This window comes from Mus caroli, unplaced genomic scaffold, assembly GCF_978045245.1.
Source record: "Mus caroli unplaced genomic scaffold, Mus_caroli_1 scaffold_5, whole genome shotgun sequence".
Lineage (NCBI taxonomy): Eukaryota > Metazoa > Chordata > Mammalia > Rodentia > Muridae > Mus > Mus caroli.
The window spans coordinates 52,431,903-52,453,860 of NW_028227260.1; the positions used below are offsets into that span (position 1 = coordinate 52,431,903).

General features: G+C 37.0%; 1 protein-coding gene across 2 annotated transcripts in view; it reads right to left on the reverse strand.

Moving 5' to 3' along the window:
• Positions 1–238: 238 nt before the first annotated feature.
• Cpxcr1 (CPX chromosome region candidate 1) overlaps positions 239–21,958 on the reverse strand; it is a 40,686-nt gene continuing 18,966 nt past the window's right edge. The window contains exons 1-3 of one of the 2 annotated variants that reach the window (XM_085837613.1): positions 9,271–9,333; positions 4,522–4,626; positions 239–1,593 (exon numbers count right to left, since the gene is read on the reverse strand). In XM_085837613.1, coding sequence (XP_085693739.1) covers positions 617–1,585 — 969 coding nt within the window. In that variant the 5' untranslated portion in view covers positions 1,586–1,593; positions 4,522–4,626; positions 9,271–9,333 and the 3' untranslated portion in view covers positions 239–616. Of the gene's footprint in view, positions 1,594–4,521; positions 4,627–9,270; positions 9,334–21,958 lie in introns of those variants that run through there. The other variant, XM_021153748.2, reaches the window with a different exon arrangement.

Consider the following 21,958-nt stretch of genomic DNA (forward strand, 5'->3'; position numbering starts at 1 on the left):
GTCAGAGACAGCAGTGTGAGCCCAATCTTGAGCTTGTAAATAAAGACCCTAGTGTGATTACATTGGAGTTGGATTCTTAGTGTTTTCTTTTTTTTGGGGGGGGGGGTGCAACAGGTAAAACATCACTAAAGTATAGATATGGTATATTTGCAATATTGTGTTTCTCATGACATATTCATATCTAACTACAAATTTACAGTAACATTTAGTATGATTTTATTGAAATTTGGAGGAAACTTCAGATTTTTTTGTTGAGCAGAATCTCTAGAAACCCCTATTGTACCTTTCTCTAGCTCTCTGTTTTCTTTATCACGATCTGTTTTAATTTGCGTCCAGAAACAATACTCAGCAGAAATTGATGTTAAGGGAGTTGCAAACATCATCTTGGTTCAGTTGATGACACAATACAGATAAATACCTTGATATTTCAATGATCCAAATGATGGTTAAATCTCTTCCTGAAAATGTTTCTTATTGAAGTACATATTTTTGTATTAAATTTTGCAGTGTAATGTTGTCATACTAAATTTATTGATCATGAGATGTTGTTTCAGATGAGTTATTGATATTGTATAGTTTTAGAATTTCAAATTATAAACCTTTACACTGCTTTAACTTAATTTCCAGAAAAGTTGCAAGAATGATGTTTAAAATCATAAAAGTTGTTAAAACCACAACCACAAATGAGACACAGATATTTCCAGTTATTGTTGTCTGTTATGATTACTAGCCTCAGCTTATGACGATTTCTCCAAGAATCTTTAAAAACATTTCTATGGACAGTATTCTGGGTTTGGAACTGTGGCATGTAGAATCTTGGCCTCACAGAAAGATGGTTTCCATTCTTGTTTTGATATAACTTAGAAGTTTTTCTTTGAGTCAGTCTTTCAAAAAGTGGATGATAGTAGTATACTCTCAAAGGCCTTCCAAAGACGATGTTCCTTTGGAGATTGATGATATTTTGGTGATCAAGAATGGCTACATATTTTTGTTTTACAGATGCATTATGTTGGTGACATTCTGGCTGAGAGCAATTTCTGCTGCACAGCAGGTGAATAATCATCCTACTTATCTCATTAATAGTAAAGAATGGGACTCGCCACATAAGAAAACAGGGATGGATCATCTTGTCAAGTATGGGGGTGTGGAAGCAATCATTTTCTGTCATCTCCACTTCCCCTAGATGGAACATCATTTTATCAGATAAGGTCTTCTTTTCATGGAGTTGTGGTTGTGGTTGTGGTATACTCAGATAGATAATTCTACATAATATTAACCTAGGAACAGACAACTTTTTAGGAATGGGTATCCGAATTGGAAGAGAGTCTTCTATTAATTCTTCATCTGGGGGATCATTTTGAGTCTTCTCTGCTTCAGATTGGCTGTTTTGTACTGTCTGGAAATCCATATCCTCCTGGGAACTTATCGAGCTTGGCTCCATGCCGGATAGATTGGTTTCCACCTGAGAAATGTTGGTATCAGGAAGTGGATGTTCTTTCTCATCCTCACAGGCATTTGGTGGTTCATTTTCTTCATTTTTGAGAGTATTTTCAGATGGATCACTTCCTTGATTAGTAGAAGTCATTCTAGATGCTATGGGGAATGGGGGAGGGAGATAAAGATCTATTAAACTAAAGAATGTTTCACTTTCAAATAAGCCAGTAGTTTAGGTTTTCAGAAAGCATGTCGATGTGTTGTTATTTTCTGCTCTTCTCTATAACTCTAAACATTTTATCACTCATAAACTCAAAAACATAAAATAAGAAAAATATTAAATCGTAAGATCAACATAATCTCTTATGAAGTATGCCTTCTCATTGTTTATTTTCAAAATGTATATAAACCTTAAATAGTGTATCTTTGTCCTCAGATTTTTAATGAATGTACCCTACTTGTTAGTGTTTATGTAATTATGTACAGAAAATATAGTTTTTCCGTTTTAGATGTCAAATTTAATAGAACTTAACCAAATAAAATAGATCTTTTTGGGTAACAGGCGTAAGTGTTTATTGATATTGGTCTCTGAATTGAGACCAATCTAAAAGGACATTTCATGAAGATATATGTTTGTGAGAAAATTACGGATCTTTTATGATAGAATGCTTGTGATCAAATTTAATTACATTTTCCTGTGGAATTTTCTATCCTTTTTTTACTTCCTTTCTTCCTTTTGTCCTTCCTTTCTTCTCTACTTTGATTTTAGTGTGTTCTTTTAAATTATATGCATACAGAAAAGGACAACTGGGGATTGTGAAAAAAGAAAAAGAAAAAGAAAGGCAGTGAAAGAAAGAGAATTGAAAGAAGTTAAACCCAGATTTTTAGTTAATTGATTAGAATAACTTCCAAATGTATCACTCACTTGGCAATTATATTGCCTTGTTTTTCCTCAAGATAATGTTTACTTCAGGCCAGTTTTATGGCTGATAATATCAAATTAATCTGTCTACTTACTACTGTATACTGCCCTCTCTTTCCTTATTCTTTCTGATGTTGTTTACCTCCTGAAATATTTTCAGTACACCCTTAATTTCTGAATACTGTGTATCCAATTATCTTATCTGAATTGACTATGGATAATCTCAGTTTGGTGGTTTCTTCAAAGCAGAAAGAAAAATACAAATATTACCCATTTACTTATTTAAAATGCATTTATGTATTTTTGAGACCTTCAAATATATATACAATGATTTTAGATAATTTATGCCACCCTATTCTTCCTCTAACTTCTCCCAGGCACTCCCAAGTCTCTTGTCCATATTTGCATCCTATTCTTCATTTTCTTTATAGTGCAGTTAGTTGAATTTGTGCTACCAGGATGCATATGGGTGTATGACTTGCAAGACAACTTACTTAAATATGAGCAAACTATGAGACACCCTAGAACTGAAGAAAATAAACTTTCTCTCCCACCTACAGAACACAATATTCATAGTAGCAAAAGATGTTATAAACTGCTAGGAAGGAAAAATTATCAGTTGTTCTACTTGCTGTTAATGCAAAAATGTTTAGCCAAAAATAACAACCACTGTGACAAGATATGCCCATTGACACATTGGTGACATGATTGCTATGAGGTTAATCAACAAGTTTCTCATTGTAACTTATATCCATTACTATAAATCTGGTGAGCAACTCGTGGATGGTTAGATCACCCATTCTAGGAAGAATCTGCTACTATTTTTTTTCATTCTTTTTGCTAACCAGACATTGAAAAAACAAATTACTTTCTACAGTACCCATAAATTAGAGCAGTCCTCATCCTTCATCAGGAAAGTTTCTCATCGTAGTAGACAAGGGTTAAAACAGAGACTCACAACTAGAGTGTAGAAAATAATTGGACTACTGACCCCAATAAGAGGAATCTATATCATCTTCTTCTTATCAGGATCAGTAACCATTTTGTAAGAGGTGGTGCAAAGATAGCAATAGTCAGAATTTAGGGAGGAATTCTTTGAAAAAGTGTCTTCTGCCCTTTGCTATCATGAGCTCACCACAGCTGAGACCAGCTATATAAAACATGGACAATATCAACAAACCAGTTCCAATTCATCTAGAGTCCCTACCTCCAGCTAAGAGATTTTGATTTGTTTTTCGATTTAAAAAAAAAGTGATGGGTAAAGAAAAATATAACTATTCTGATATCAATTCTATGGAAATTTATGAAATAATCAGGCTTCCATTTCTTTTCATGATTACTTTTCATGAGCTACCCTAGATAAAATTTATGCATAGGTCAGTTGTATTTTATGGATTATTGCTAATAAAAGACAAAGAAGTTCAGATGGGACCTTTATAGCCAGACTTCATCTCTACTGATAAATGTACCTTCTCTAACCATTCAACAGATATTGTATGTACTGATAGACTTGAGTTTATATTTCATGGTTATCTTTTCCTTCAAATTAAGCTTTAATTAAAAAGTATTTTGAACGTTTGATATTAAAGCAAGAATTATTTTTTCTATCAGAAGCATTTGACATTATTTAGAAATTAATATGTGTAATGATATTCAATTTTATATTTGTAACTACATAGTGCTGTTTTAATACTATGAAGATATATCTATTAATTTTCTATAATATTTCTATTACTTTTCTAAAATATTTAAGCAATCTCCATATCTACTTCTTTTCAGTGTAACAGTTCATGATTCTACTTTTTTCATCCTAATTTTTGTCTTTATTATTTATTGATAAATATGAAAGTTAGAGCAGCAAGCACACTTACCTACTGAGGCATTTTTGCCTCTTAGTATCTTAATTTCATTGATGTCTTTTTTACTTCTTACTTAAGCATTCCAACTTGAGAGCCTACTCCTAATTCTCTAATCTACTTTTAAAAATCTCCTGTTCAGAGTTTCCAAACTGATAAACTTTTTTGAGTTTTAACAGTTCCATATTCATCATTTAAGGAAGAAAAAAAACTCTATCAAAATACCTTGGTATTAACAATTAAAATTATACCTAAGATAAAGCAATAAATAGAATCCATATTTTTTAGAAAAAGTTTGAAATAACTCACCAGTTTGAAAACAGAATGACTTTATATGTTTTACTGAGGATGAGCTCCAGCAACTGGGAAAGAACTTCACTTTCTTGGTTTTCTATAGATCTCGTTTAATAGATCCTTAAATCAAATTAAAAAAAAATCATAAAACAGAAGAAAAGTCAATTTCTACAACTTCCTCCCCTAGAGTGGTGCTTTAACTGATTGGATTGTTTGCTTGATTTGCTTTCTTATATTCGTCAAAATTTTTAGATTCATTGTTCCTTTTTATCTTTGAAGTGGCATTTCCATATGAATATAAATGATAAGTTTTCATATGTTCAGAAATATATCACAGATATTTATTCTACTATACTACAATAAAAATCAAGGGAGTATATGTCATATAAAAAGACTGACTTATGGAAAGAAGTCAAATCAAATACCATGTCCAAAAGATATTGTATCTTGAGGGCCCTCTAGCCCTTCTTCCATTTCTGTAATCTTCCATTCTTCACAGGTTAGTTCCATTCTTTTGTGACTATCTGCCAAGAACAGGCTAAAGGTCCACTCTTTTACAGAAATCTCACAGCTACCACACTCGGCAGGAATCCAGGTAAGTTACTACCTGTACTTCCTTCCCTTCTTCCTCTCTGTTGAGTCCTTCCTAGGATATTACTATATCCCACCACTGTTGCCTACCTAATCCGATCTTCACAGCCTATCACCATCCTCTTGGGGTTTGCTACCACACATAGTATTGATACACACTCCCCATAGTTCTACTTTCACCATATTTTTATGATTTCTTAATGACTTCAGACCCTCTTTTAGGAATCTCATAGTTATCACACTTCACAGGCAAACACATATGCTACATGTGCTAACAGAAGTCTTCCAGTCAAAAGCTAGACAATCTGGGAGTTAAATAACATAATGCATCAAGTGGACTTAACACACATATGCAGGACTTTCCACTCATACAGTGAGGAACACACTATGTTTCCATCACGTGATGGAACTTTCTTCAAAATTGATGGCTTATTAGGGCAATGAGGAATGAATAGAGACTGGACTTTTAAAAGCATTTGGTAATCTATCTTAACACTGTGAATTAAAGTAGAATATCAATAATAATAGAAACAGCAGTAAGTATACACATTCATGGAAGCTAAACAAGTCAATACTGAATGAAAACTAGGTAAAGAAAAAAGGTAAGTTGAAATTTTAACATTTTAAGAAATTGAATGAAAATGAAATCCCAACATACCAAAATGCATAGTGCAGGTATTTTTAGGAGGAGAGAAGTCATAACATACACTGTTCACAATGAAAACCAACAGAGATCTCTAAATAATAATGGTATAATTAAAAGATTTAGAAAAATAAGAGATAAATACCTCAAAAACAGCAGATGAGGATATATAACTAAATTAACTTAAAAATACTGACATGAACAGATATAGAATAAGTGAAAGAAAGAGTGGCTCTGAAAAAAAATCAAGACAGACAAATCTTCAGCCAAGTTAAGCAAAATCAAAATTTATAAAAATTAGAGATGCCAGTGCCTGGCAAATACAGAAGTAAATGCTCACAGTCATCTATTCGATAGAACACAGGGCCCTAATGAAGGAGCTAGAGAAAGTACCAAAGGAGCTAAAGGGGTCTGCAATCCTATAGGAGGAACAACACTATGAACTAATCAGTACCCCCAGAGCTGTATCTCTAGTTGCATATGTAGCAGAGGATGGCCTAGTTGCCCATCAATGGGAGGAGAGACCCTTGGTCTTGTGATGATTATATGCCTCAGTAAAAGGGAATGCCAGGGTCAGGCACCTGGAGTGGGTGGGTTGGGGAGTAGAGCAAAGGGAGGGTATAGGGGACTTTTGGAGAGGAAACAAGGAAAGGGGATAGCATCTTACTTGTAAATGAAGAGAATATCTAATAAAGAAAAGAGAAAAGTGAGAAGATGATATAGTTATATACTAATCTTAAAAATAAAATAAAAAATAATATTCCTTTTTTCTTTTTTCCCCACTTGTTTATTAGATATTTTCTTCATTTACATTTCAAATGCTATCCTGAAAGTCCCCTATACCCTCCCCACCATGCTGCTCCTCTACCCACTCACTCCCACTTCTTGGCCCTGGCATTCCCTTGTACTGGGACATATAAAGTTTGCTAGACCAAGGGGCCTCTGTTCCAAATGATGGTCAACTAGGCCATCTTCTGCTACATATGCAGCTAGAGACACAAGCTCTTGGGGGTACTGATTAGTTCATAGTGTTGTTACACCTATAGGGTTGCAGAGCCCTTCAGCTCTTGGTAACTTTCTCTAGCTCCTATATTGTGGACCCTGTGTTCCATCCAATAGAAGACTGTGAGCATCCACTTCTGTATTTGCCAGGCACTGGCAAAGCCTCAGAGGAGACAGCTATATCAGGGTCCCTTCAGCAAAATCTTGCTGGCATATGCAATAGAGTCTGCATATGGCGGCTGATTATGGGATGGACCCCCAGGTGGGGCAGTCTCTGAATGGTCCACCATTTCGTCTTAGCTCCAAACATTGTCTCTGAAACTTCTTTCATGGTTATTTTATTCCATATTCTACGGAGGCATGAAGTATCCATGCATTGGTCTTTCTCCTTGATTTTCTTGTGGTTTGGAAGTTGTATCTTGGGTATTCTAGGTTTCTGGGCTAATATCCACTTATCAGTAAGTGCATATCAAGTGACTTCTTTTGTGATTGGGTTATCTCACTCAGGATGATATCCTCCAGATACATCCATTTACCCAACAATTGGTCAAGGAAGAAATAAAGAAAGGAATTAAAGACTTTTTAGAGTTTAATGAAATAAAGCCACAACATTCCCAAACTTATGGGACACAACGAAAGCAGTCCTAAGAGGAAAACTCATAGCCCTGAGTGCCTCCAAAAAGAAACTACAGAGAGCATACACTAGCAGTCTGACAGCATACCTAGAAGCTATAGAACAAAAGGAAGCAAATTCACCCAACAGGCATAGACCTCAGGAAATAATCAAACTTAGGGCTGAAATCAACTAAGTGGAAACAAAAAGAACTATTCAAAGAATCAACCAAATCAGGAGCTAGTTCTTTGAGAAAAACAAGAAGATAGATAAACCCTTAGTCAGACACACTAGAGGGTACTGGGACAGTATCCTAATTAACAAAATCAGAAATGAAAAAGGGGACATAACAACATATCCTGAGGAAATCCAAAACATCATCAGATCCTACTACAACATGCTATACTCAACAAAACTAGAAAACCTGGATGAAATGGACAACTTTCTAGACAGATACCAGGTACCCAATTTAAATCAGGACCAGATTAACGATCTAAACAGTCCCATTTTGCCTAAAGAAATAGAAGCAACCTTCAATAATCTCCCAGTTAAAAAAGCCCAGGACCAGATGGGTTTAGTGCAGAGTTTTATCAGACCTTCAAAGAAGACCTAATTTTCACTCTACTCAAAGTATTCCACAAAATAGAAACAGAAGGTACTCTACCCAATTCATTCTATGAAGCCACAATTACTCTCATACCTAAACCACATAAAGACCCAACAAATATAGAGAACTTCAGAATAATTTCCCTTATGAATATCGATGCAAAAATACTCAATAAAATCCTCACAAACTGAATCCAAGAACACATCAAAACATTCATCCATCATTACCAAGTAGGTTTCATCCCAGGGATGCAGGGATGGTTTAAAATACAGAAATCCATCAATGTAATCCACTATATACACAAACTCAAAGACAAAAATTACAGGATCATCTCGTTAGATGCTGAGAAAGTATTTGACAAAATACAATACCCCTTCATAATAAAAATCATGGAAAGATCAGGAATTCAAGGCCCATATCTAAACATAATGAAAGCAATATACAGCAAACCAGTGGCCAACATCAATCCCACTAAAATCAGGGACTAGACAAGGCTGCCCACTTTCTTTCTACCTATTCAATATAGTACTTGAAGTCCTATCCAGGGCAACTCGTCAACAAAGGGAGATCACGGGGATACAATTTGGAAAGGAAGAAGTCAAAATATCACTGTTTGCTGATGATATGATAGTATATATAAGTGACCCTAAAAATTCCACCAGAGAACTCCTAAACCTGATAAACAGCTTCAGTGAAGTAGCTGGATATAAAATTAACTCAAACAAATCAGTTGCCTTTCTCTACACAAAGGATAAACGGGATGAGAAAGAAATTAGGGAAACAACGCCCTTCACAATAGTCACAAATAATATAAAATATTTTGGTGTGACTCTAACCAAGGAAGTGAAAGATCTGTATGATAAGAACTTCAAGTCTCTGAAGAAAGAAATTGAAGAAGATCTCAGATGATGGAAAAATAATATTTCAAAAAACAAAAAGAAAAAAAAAGAATTAGAGATGAAATGAGAAACATTACAATAGATACATAGGTAATTGAGAAAATCATTTTTTCAATGAAACACATTTTCTGTATGCATTCTTCCATTGTGGGACATCTGAGTGTTTCCAGCTTTTGGCTGTCACAAATAAGGCTACTGTGAACATAGTGGACCACATGCCCCTGTTCATGGTGGGCATTTTTTACATATATGGCCAAAAGAAGTATAGCTGGGTCTTCAGGCAGATATATTTCTAATTTTCTGAGGAACCTCTAGATTGATTTCCAGAGTGGTTGTTCCAGTTTGCAACCCAACCAACAATGGAGGAGTATTCTTCTTTCTCCATATCTTTGCCAGCATGTGTTGTCACCTGATTTTTTTGATCTTAGCCATTCTGATTGGTGTGAGGTGGAATCTCAGCATTAAAAATCTGTATTCTTCCAAACTGAAAAGACTAAGAGAAATGAATGAATTAATGATATATCAAAGTTTACTCAAGGTAAAACAATTTAAACAGACCCATACTCCCAGTGGATTAAAAGTATTTAAATTCTCTCAACAAAAACAATAACAACAAATCCAAACCAAACAAAAACAAGTCAAACAAACAATAATGACAACAGCCACAACTACCACTGCCACCACCACCACCACCACCACCACCACCACCACCACCACCACCACCACCGCTACAACAACAAAAACAGGCCCAGTGAGTATAATTCAGAATAAAACTTGAATGAGGAACAAATTGCAAATTTACTCTAATTATTGCATGAAATAAAAACTTAAGTTCATTTTCTTTTCTTTTCTTTCTTTCTTTCTTTCTTTTTTTTTTTTTTAATGAAGCCACTACCGATGTGATCTTAAGCCATATGGGCTCAACAAAAAATAAAGAAAAAAAGCATATAGACAAATATATCTTATGAACAGAGATGCAAAAATTCTCATTAAATACTTGCAAGTCAATTTCAAAAATATTATCAAAAAGATCATCAAAAAGATTATCTACCATGGTCAAGTTGTTTTCATTTTAGAACTGTATGAATTGTTCTTATAAATATCAATAAATGCAATCTACCACATAAAGAGATGAAAAGATGGAAACTAAATGACCATTTAATTACATGCAGAAAAGGCTTTTAACAAAAATCCAACATCAACATCACTTAGTGATGAAAAACCTAGAGAAACTATGAATATGACAGCCATTACTTAATAAGCAAAATTTACAATAAAATGCACAGTCAATATCATTGTAAATGGAGAGAAGCTTAAACAAGTTTCACTGGAACCAGGAATGAGATAAATAAGCCCAATTTCTTCATACTTATTCAAAATGGTACTTGAAGTCTTAGAGCAATAGCACAGCTGAAGGAGTTCAAAGTGATATAAACAAGAAAGTATAGAATCAGAGTCACTTTATTTGAAGACAATATGATTTTATACATAAATAATCCAAAAGACTCCACCAGAAAACTTATGCAGGTGATAAATACTTTCAGTAAAGTGGAAAAATACAAAATTAACACGTAAAAAGTATTACCCAGCTGCATATGTAGCAGAATATGGCCTAGTTGGTCATCAGTGGGAGGAGAAGCTCTTGGTCCTGTGAAGGATCTATGCCCCAGTGTAGGGGAATGCCAGGGCCAAGAAGCAGGTGTGGGTGGGTTGAGGAGCAGGGGGAGGGGTGAAGGGATAGGGGGTTTTTCGAGGGGAAGCCAGGAAAGTGACAACATTTGAAATGTAAATAGATAAATAAATGTCTAATAAAAAACAAGTAGTTCCCTTCCTACACACAAATGGCACTGAGAAAGATATCAGGTCAGCAATACCTTTCACAATAGCCTTGAAAGAAAAGAAAGGTCTTAGAATAAGTCTATCCAAACAAATAGAAGACTTGTAGATTATATTCCTTACGCAACAAAGAAAGAAATCGAAACAGGCATCAGAAGATAGAAAGTCCTCCAATGGCATTCATCAATAGGATTACATAAGACTACACAGAGACTGTGACAGCATATACAAGACCAGTACAAGTGCATTTCAGACAAACACCAGCAGGGAGAAAGGAAAATGTACACGAATGTACATCTAATCATGACATTGTTTGCAACTGATAGCTTCTGAGAGAGAAAAATCACTTATTTTCAACTAAGTAACTCTGGGTATCAAGCATACTCTAGATACAGTTAGCCAAAAAACAAGACTGTAGGATGTGTGAGTGTGTGTGTGTGTGTCTGTGCACACACATGCATGCTTTTATTTGGTTTAATATTACAGAGAAACAACATGAATTTGTGTATGTGGGGGCTGGATCTGGTATAAGTTGGAAGAGGGTAAAGAAGTATGAAAGGCAAACTATCTCAATGGGATTGCTAAATAATTTAATCTTCACACTTAATTGTGGGTTTATATTTTAAAACAAGAATCAATTATCTTATCATATTTCCCAATAACTTAGAAAATTAATGTTGGCTTAATTGAAAAATATATTCTGATGTTACTCTTCTGTATGATGATATTTTTATTTGGTGTTCTCTAATAATGTATATAAATTTATATTGTAATATATATATATATATATATATACATATATATATCACACACACACACACACATATATATGTGTGTGTGTAAACTAACATTATAGATTCTCATGTATTTCAGAAAAATATTTTATAGTATAAACTATATATATACATATAAAATTTCCATTAAAATATTTAAAATGTTATATGTGACATGATAAGTGTTAATATGTTGAAAAGCTTTCAAGAAACCACTATGTAATATGGAATATTGATACATATATGAAATCCCAGAAATTGGAAGGCTGAGACAAGAGGATGACTTCATGTTCAACGCCAGCATATTCTTTATAGTAAGTACCAGGTTGGCTGTTAATATGTAGTGAGATCCTCTTCTCTCTTCCCACCCCCCACCTCTCTCACACACACGCACACACACACACACACACACACACACACACACACACACATATTATCTGAAATGATTATATTAAAAATTAAAATGCTTAAAGTTTGATAATTAGCTTGCTAAAGAAATATAATATTGGTGCTTTAGTTACTAGAAGCTCCCAGGGGTCCGGGTTAGTTGACACTGTTGCCATTCCCTTCAGTTCCTTCAGTAGTTTCAGTAATGCCCAGGGTGGTCTCAGACCCACCCAACCCCTGGCAAATAAGTAGCAGAGGATAGCCTTATCTGTCTTCAGTAGGAAACTATGTGCCTAATCCCATAGAGATTTGATGCTCCAGGGAAGAGGGTTGGGTACAGATTCCCTCTCAGAAGGAAAGAAGGTAAAAGGGGGACCTTTCTGGGAAAGAGGACTGAGAGGGGGCAATATTTTGGATGTAAATAAAATAATTAATAAAAATTTAAAAAAACATCTTGTTATATTATAAAAGAAATATATTACACATTGTATTTTAGATGATTATTTTCTTTTTTTTTCAGGTTTTTTTTTTAATTAGGTATTTTCCTCAATTACATTTCCAATGCTATCAAAAAAGTCCCCAATACACTCCCCCCGAGTCCCTCACCCACCCACCCCCACCCCTTGGCCCTGGCATTCCCCTGTACTGGGGCATATAAAGTTGGCAAGTCCAATGTGCCTCTCTTTCCAGTGATGTCCGATTAGGCCATCTTTTGATACAAATGCAGCTAGAGTCAAGAGCTCTGGAGTACTGGTTAGTTCATAATAATGATCCATCTATGGGGTTGCAGTCCCCTTTAGCTCCTTGGGTACTTTCTCTAGCTCCTCCATTGGGGGCCCTGTGATCCATCCAATAGCTGACTGTGAGCATCCACTTCTGTGTTTGCTAGGCCCCGGCATTGTCTCACAAGAGACAGCTATATCTGGGTCCTTTCAGCAAAATCTTGCTAGTGTATGCAATGGTGTCAGCGTTTGGAAGGTGATTATGGGATGGATCCCTGGATATGGCAGTCTTTAGATGGTCCATCCTTTCTTCACAGCTCCAAACTTTATCTCTGTAAATCTTTCCATGGGTATTTTGTTCCCAATTCCAAGAAGGGGAACAGTGTCCACACTTTGATCTTCGTTCTTCTTGAGTTTCATACGTTTAACAAATTGTATCTTATATCTTAGATATCCTAACTTTTTGCACTAATATCCACTTATCAGTGAGTACATATTGTGTGAGTTCCTTTGTGAATATGTTACCTCACTCAGGATGATGCCCTCCAGATCCATCCATTTGCCTAGGAATTTCATAAATTCATTCCTTTTAATAGCTGAGTAGTACTCCATTGTGTAAATGTACCACATTTTCTGTATCCATTCCTCTGTTGAGGGGCATCTGGGTTCTTTCCAGCTTCTGGCTATTATAAATAAGGCTGCTATGAACATAGTGGAGCATGTGTCCTTATTACCGGTTGGAACATCTTCTGGATATATGCCCAGGAGAGGTATTGCTGGATCCTCTGGTAGTATTATGTCCAATTTTCTGAGGAACTGCCAAACAGATTTCCAGAGTGGTTGTACCAGCTTGCAATCCCACCAACAATGAAGGAGTGTTCCTCTTTCTCCACATCCTCGCCAGCATCTGCTGTCACCTGAATTTTTGATCTTAGCCATTCTGACTGGTGTGAGGTGGAATCTCAGGGTTGTTTTGAGTTGCATTTCCCTGATGACTAAGGATGTTGAACATTTTTTCAGGTGCTTCTCTGCCATTCGGTATTCCTCAGGTGAGAATTCTTTGTTCAGTTCTGAGCCCCAATTTTTTAACGGGGTTATTTGATTTTCTGGAGTCCACCTTCTTGATTTCCTTATATATATTGGATATTAGTCCCCTATCTGATTTAGGATAGGTAAAGATCCTTTCCCAATCTGTTGGTGGTCTTTTTGTCTTATTGAAGGTGTCTTTTGCCTTGCAGAAGCTTTGCAACTTTATGAGGTCCCATTTATTGATTCTCGATCTTACAGCACAAGCCTTTGCTGTTCTATTCAGGAATTTTTCCCCTGTACCCATATTTTCGAGGCTTTTCCCTACTTTCTCCTCTATAAGTTTCAGTGTCTCTGGTTTTATGTGGAGTTCCTTAATCCACTTAGATTTGACCTTGGTACAAGGAGATAGGAATGGATCAATTCGCATTCTTCTACATGATAACCGCCAGTTGTGCTAGCACCATTTGTTGAAAATGCTGTCTTTTTTCCACTGGATGGTTTTTGCTCCCTTGTCAAAGATCAAGTGACCATAGGTATGTGGGTTGATCTCAGGGTCTTCAATTCAGTTCCATTGGTCTACTTGTCTGTCGTTATACCAGTACCATGCAGTTTTTTATCACAATTGCTCTGTAGTACAGCTTTGGGTCAGGCATGGTGATTCCACAAGAGGTTCTTTTATCCTTGAGAAGAGTTTTTGCTATCCTAGGTTTTTTGTTGTTCCAGATGAATTTGTAGATTGCCCTTTCTAATTCGTTGAAGAATTGAGTTGGAATTTTGATGGGGATTGCATTGAATCTGTAGATTGCTTTTGGTAAGATAGCCATTTTTACAATGTTGATCCTGCCAGTCCATGAGCATGGGAGATCTTTCCATCTTCTGAGATCTTCTTTATTTTCTTTCTTCAGGGACTTGAAGTTCTTGTCATACAGATCTTTCACTTCTTTAGTTAGAGTCACACCAAGGTATTTTATATTGTTTGTGACTATTGAGAAGGGTGTTGTTTCCCTAATTTCTTTCTCTGCCTGTTTATCCTTTGTGTAGAGAAAGGCCATTGACTTGCTTGATTTAATTTTATATCCAGCTACTTCACCGAAGCTATTTATCAGGATTAGGAGTTCTCTGGTGGAATTTTTAGGGTCACTTATGTATACTATCATATCATCTGCAAAAAGCGATATTTTGACTTCTTCTTTTCCAATTTGTATCCCCTTGATCGCCTTTTGTTGTCTAATTGCTCTGGCTAGGACTTCAAGTACAATGTTGAACAGGTAGGGAGAGAGTGGGCAGCCTTGTCTAGTCCCTGATTTTAGTGGGATTGCTTCCAGCTTCTCACCATTTACTTTGATGTTGGCTACTGGTTTGCTGTATATTGCTTTTTATCATGGTTAGGTATGGGCCTTGAATTCCTGATCTTTCCAAGACTTTTATCATGAATGGGTGTTGGATTTTGTTAAATGCTTTTTCAGCATCTAACGAGATGATCATGTGGATTTTGTCTTTGAGTTTGTTTATATAATGGATTACATTAATGGATTTTCGTATATTGAACCATCCTTGCATCCCTGGGATGAAACCTACTTGGTCAGGATGGATGATTGTTTTGATGTGTTCTTGAATTCGGTTAGTGAGAACTTTATTGAGGATTTTTGCATCAAAATTCATAAGGGAAATTGGTCTGAAGTTCTCTATTTTTGTTGGATCTTTATGTGGTTTAGGTATCAGAGTAATTGTGGCTTCATAGAATGAGTTGGGTAGAGTACCTTCTGATTCTATTTTGTGGAATAGTTTGTGAAGAACTTGGATTAGTTCTTCTTTGAAGGTTTGATTGAACTCTGCACTAAACCCATCTGGTCCTTGGCTTTTCTTGGTTGGGAGACTATTAATGACTGCTTCTATTTCTTTAGGGGATATGGAACTGTTTAGATCATTAACCTGATCTTGATTTAACTTTGGTACCTGGTATCTGTCTAGAAACTTGTCCATTTCATCCAGGTTCTCCAGTTTTGTTGAGTATAGCCTTTTGTAGAAGTATCTGATGGTGTTTTGGATTTCTTCAGGGTCTGTTGTTATGTCTCCCTTTTCATTTCTGATTTTGTTAATTAGAATACTTTCCCTATGCCCTCTAGTGAGTCTGGCTAAGGGTTTATCTATCTTGTTGATTTTCTCAAAGAATCAGCTCCTCGATTGGTTGATTCTTTGAATTGTTCTTCTTGTTTCCACTTGGTTGATTTCACCCCTGAGTTTGATTATTTCTTGCCATCTACTCCTCTTGGGTGAATTTGCTTCCTTTCGTTCTAGAGATTTTAGGTGTGTTGTCAATCTGCTAATGTGTGCTCTCTCTAGTTTCTTTTTGTAAGCACTCAGAGCTATGAGTTTTCCTCTTAGAAATGCTTTCAATGTGTCCCATAAGTTTGGGTATGTTGTGTCTTCATTTTCATTAAACTCCAGAAAGCCCTTAATTTCTTTCTTTATTCCTTCCTTGACCAAGGTATCACTGAGAAGAGTGTTGTTTAGTTTCCACGTGTGTGTTGGCTTTCTATTATTTATTTTGTTATTGAAGATCAGTCTTAGTCCATGGTGATCTGATAGGGTGCATGGGACAATTTCAATATTTTTGTATATGTTGAGGCGTGTTTTGTGACCTATTATGTGGTCAATTTTGGAGAAGGTACCGTGAAGTGCTGAGAAGAAGATATATCCTTTTGTTTTAGGATAAAATGTTCTGTAGATATCTGTCAGATCCATTTGTTTCATAACCTCTGTTAGTTTCACTGTGTCCCTGTTTAGTTTCTGTTTCCATGATCTGTCCATTGGTGAAAGTGGTGTGTTGAAGTCTCCCACTATTATTGTGTGAGGTGCAATGTGTGCTTTGAGCTTTACTAAAGTATCTTTAATGAATGTGGCTGCCCTTGTATTTGGAGCATAGATATTCAGAATTGATAGTTCCTCTTGGAGGATTTTAACTTTGATGAGAATGAAGTGCCCTTCCTTGTCTTTTTTGATGACTTTGGGTTGGAAGTCAATCTTATCAGATATTAGAATGGCTACTCCAGCTTGTTTCTTCCTACCATTTGCTTGGAAAATTGTTTTCCAGCCTTTCATTCTGAGGTAGTGTCTATCTTTTTCTCTGAGATGAGTTTTCTGTAAGCAGCAAAATGTTGGGTCCTGTTTCTGTAGCCAGCCTGTTAGTCTGTCTTTTTATTGGGGAGTTGAGTCCATTGATATTAAGAGATATTAGGGAGAAGTAATTGTTGCTTCCTTTTATTTTTGTTGTTAGAGTTGGTGTTCTGTTTTTGTGGCTGTCTTCTTTTAGGTTTGTTGAGGGATTACCTTCTTGCTTTTTCTAGGACGTGGTTTCCGTCCTTGTATTGGTTTTTTTCTGTTATTATCCTTTGAAGTGCTGGATTCCTGGAAAGGTAATGTGTGAATTTGGTTTTATCGTGGAATACTTTGGTTTCTCTATCTATGGTAATTGAGAGTTTGGCTGGGTATAGTAGCCTGGGCTGGAAATTGTGTTCTCTTAGTTTCTGTATAACATCTGTCCAGCTCTTCTGGCTTTCATAGTCTCTGGTGAAAAATCCGGTGTAATTCTGATACGCTTGCCTTTATATGTTACTTGACCTTTTTCCCTTACTGCTTTTAGTATTCTATCTTTATTTAGTGCATTTGTTGTTCTGATTATTATGTGTCGGAAGGAATTTCTTTTCTGGTCCAGTCTATTTGGAGTTCTGTAAGCTTCTTGTATGTTCACGGGCATCTCTTTCTTTAGGTTTGGGAAGTTTTCTATAATTTTGTTGAAGATATTTGCTGGTCCTTTGAGTTGAAAATATTCATTCTCATCTACTCCTATTATCCGTAGGTTTGGTCTTCTCATTTTGTCCTGGATTTCCTGGATGTTTTGAGTTAGGATCTTTTTGGATTTTGTATTTTCTTTGATTGTCGTGCCGATGTTCTCTATGGAGTCTTCTGCACCTGAGATTCTCTCTTCCATCTCTTGTATTCTGTTGCTGATGCTCGCATCTATGGTTCCAGATTTCTTTCCTAGTGTTTCTATCTCCAGTGTTGCCTCAATTTGGTTTTTCTTCATTGTCTCTACTTCCCTTTTTAGGTCTTGGATGTTTTTATTCAATTCCATCACCTGTTTGGTCTGGTTTTCCTGCAATTCTTTAATGGATTTTTGTGCTTCCTCTTTAATGTCTTCTACCTGTTTAGCAGTGTTCTACTGCAATTCTTTAAGATATTTTTGTGCTTCCTCGTTAATGTCTTCTACCTGTTTAGCAGTGTTCTCCTGCAATTCTTTAAGGGATTTTTGTGCTTCCTCTTTAATGTCTTCTACCTGTTTAGCAGTGTTCTCCTGTATTTCTTTAAGTTTGTTATTAAAGTCCTTCTTGATGTCCTCTACCATCATCATGAGATATGCTTTTAGATCCGGGTCTAGCTTTTCCGGTGTGTTGGGGTGCCCTGGACTGGGCGAAGTGTGAGTGCTGGGTTCTGATGATGGTGAGTGGTCTTGGTTTCTGTTAGTAAGATTCTTACGTTTACCTTTTGCCATCTGGTAATCTCTGGGGTTAGTTGTTATCGTTGTCACTGTTTAAAGATTGGAGCAGAGTCTGTGTTCCACTCACCAGAAGTCTCAAAATCCTGTGGCAGGTGTCGTGGATATCTGGCGGGTGTCAGCCGACCCTGCGCTCTAGCTACCCTGGTGCTGGTCTGACCGGAAGAGGCTTGTGGCCCTACTCAGGCTGGCTTTCTTCCTCCCCAACCAGAGCAGTCTCAGTTCCCGTGCGATTGGACTGGAGCAGAAGCTGTGTTCCACTCACCAGAAGTCTCAAGATCCTGTGGCGGGTGTCGTGGGTAGCTGGCAGGTGTCAGCAGACCCTGCGCCCTAGCTACCCAGGTGCTGGTCTGACTGGAAGAGGCTTGTGGCTCTACTCAGGCCGGTTTTCTGCTTCCCTAACTAATGCAGTCTCAGGCCCCGCGCACAATTGGATTGGAGCAGAAGCTGTGTTCCACTCACCAGAAGTCTTAAGATCCTGTGGTGGGTGTTGTGGGTAGCTGGCGAGTGTTAGCCGACCCTGCATTCTAGCTACCCAGGTGCTGGTCTGACCGAAAGAGCAGATGATTATTTTCTAAAACAGTATATCAAAATATGAAAATTAAATTTATGATAAGCTTTGATTTGTATTTTTACCCAGAAGTCCTATTTTGTTTCAGAAGACACAAGTACCTGTGATGAAATTGAAATGTAGTCAATCTTTTATTGTTTATAGATTACATTATTAGTATTTTGAAAGTTCTAAAAGAACAGATAAGAAAATGTTAACAATAATTGAACTAAAAAATTATGAAACATAAAATCAATGTATAGAAATCTGTAGTGTTGCTACCTAATAATAAAATGCCCAGAAGCAAGGAAAACTATTCCATCTACAATAGTCTCAAAAAATATAAAATAAAAAATATTTTAGAGTAATCCTGTAATCCCAGTACTTAGGAGGTAGAGACAGGGGAATCAGGAGTTTAAATTCAGCTTTGGCTAGATAGTGAACTTGAGGAAATAGCCTCTCAAGCATGAAGAGAGCCATTTTGCACATCTCAGCTATATGGTGTACAACGTTAAAGAAAATCTTAAGAAATGAATTATAGAACAGGTGTTGTTCTAGTGAATTTTAATTTCTTTACTGGGATTGGTGGTTTCTGTAGCTGTGTTTTCAATTATACGAAAAGCAGTGTAAACTCTTAAAAATATTTCCTGGTGGGCAGCAGAGATGGCTCAGAAAATGACTATTGACTGCCCTTCCAGAGGTTCTAAGTTGAATTCGCTGAAACCACACAGTAGCTCACAACCATCTGTAATGGTATCTGTTGCCTTCTTCCAATCTTTCTGAAGACTCCTACAGTGTATTCTGATACATAAAATAAATTATATATAATTATTTTAAAATATGTTTCCTGTTAATATGATGAACACTAATAAACCATAATGTGGACCCTTTAAAGAACTATGTAATTAATTTCATTTGATATTCCTGATTTACCTCCTGTGACGAACAAGGCACTCACTAGATCTAGATATAAAAATCTTAGATGTATCTGGAAAATGAACACATATAAAGAAACTGCCTTGTTTGTACTAGTACCATTGAATTAAGTAGCAAAGGAAAGGAGTGATCTTAGAAATGAAAATTTTCAGCTTCAGTTGTGGATAAAAATCTAAATATTGTTTCCGAAAGCCAAAATTACCAACCTCTACTCTCACCTTATAATTAACGACTTACATGTAGCATTTTTAAGCATTGTTTTAGTTTAATTACTGAGACTTGGATAAAATGCCCTGCAAAAAGAAACGTGGGGAGATAGGGTTTTACTTCAGCACTCAGATTCATTTTATAGCTGTCTATACAGAAACTGCAATAGTCAATCACATTATATGCCCAGTAAAGAACATCTAGAAATGAGTGCATGTATGCTAGCTTACATGATTAAGTGTAGATGCTCAGCTCAATTGATATAATTTTACACAATTAGAACCCTCTTCTTAGGGAATGGTGCCATTCACAAAAGGCTCATTCTTCCCACATCAATTGATTCATCTACTATAGACATTTACAAGAAAATCTAACGAAAACAAACCCTCATTCAAACATTTTATAGGTGATTCTATCATGTTTACAGTTGAAAAGCTAATCATTATAAACACTATCCTCTAAATTTATCCACAGATAAACCTGTATATAGCTGGAGTTACTAATTTTTTTTCTTTCTTTTATTAGATATTTTCTTTATTTACATTTCAAATGCTATACCAGAAGTTCCCTACACCCTCCCCCCACCCTGCTCCCCTACCCACTCACAACAACTTCTTGCCCCTGGCTTTCCCCTGTACTGGGACATCTAAAGTTTGCAAGACCAAGGGACCTCTCTACCAAATGATAGCCTACTAGGCCATCTTCTGCTACATGTGCAGATAGAGACATGAGCTCTGGGGGTACTGGTTAGTTCATATTGTTGTTTCACCTATAGGGTTGCAGACCCCTTCAGATCCTTGGGTACTCTCTCTAGCTCCTCCATTGGGGGCCCTGTTTTCCATCCTATAGATGACTGTGAGCATCCACTTCTGTATTTGCCATGAAAGAGGGAAAATTACTGAACACCTGAACTTTTCCTGAACTCTCTTACCCCTCCCATCCAGAGACTGTTCCCGGAGCACTCCTGAACTTTTTACCCCAAGGTACCCCCTCCCAATTGGAAACTGCTTCAGGAACATTTTTTAGATAAGGGGTCTCCTGGAACAAACCTAGTCCTACCCCTCCTAACTGAAGACTATGCCAAGAACATTTTTGAGATAGGGGCCTCCTGGTACTATCCCAGAATGTTCCAATAGATCGAGTACATTGCCAAAATATAGGACACGACCCCTTGGTTATGTAAAGCCCCTTGGCAAAGCCCCTTGGTGACGTAAAACTTGTACTTTTCCCTTGGCTATTTCCTATAAAAGCCTGTGAAAAGTTTGGGCTAATTGCCGAATCTCCTCTGCACCTGCTGCATGAGCTTCGACCCCAGATATCTGGTATATGTGCTTTTATGTGCTTTCTTGTCATTGCTGTATTAAATCTTACTCTCTATACATCTTAAGTTCGGTCTCAGTGTCTTCTTGGGTGCGCGGCTGACCCGAGGCTTGAGTAAGTGCCTCCCTTTGGGAGTTTTTGAGTCTTTCATTTGGTGCGTTGGCCGGGAATCAGCGCGTCCACCCAGAAGTCCTGGACCCACTCAGAAGTAAGATTTACTGTTCTGCTTTGGTCTGGTGTCTGTGTTCTGTTAATTTCTGAAAGGCCAGGAAGGCCATTCTGTATGAGCGATCGCTGTTCTGGTTTTGCGTGACGCTCTGTGCTCAGTAAGAGCACCAGAGATTGCACTCCGGGAGGGAATGCGAAGTGGATAAGGAGCAGACGTGCCCAGGTGTCCACCGTCCGATCTGCCCCTGGGAGACGTCCCAGGTGAGATAGGGGAGGACCAAGGACGCTTGGTGGACCCCACTGGAGACCAGGAAGGTCTCAATCTGTCGGCCTTGGAGAGGCCATCTGATTCTGTAAGTTGCCTGTGATGTCTCAGTCTTGTGTCTGCTCTTGTTGTTTGCTATTATTCTAGAAATGGGACAATCTGCTGGGTGTGTAGGTGTGGAACTGCTGCATTTGTGTATTCTGAGATTGTGGGTTTATTCTGGCAGTGGCTGTGAGACGACGACAGTCTGCACCCCAAAAAGATGTTCCAAGGGAGACCCTGGAAGGAGTGCCCAGGGTACAGAACAGTCAAAAAGACCTGGCTGTTGCCTGGCAGAGTGAAGGAGAGA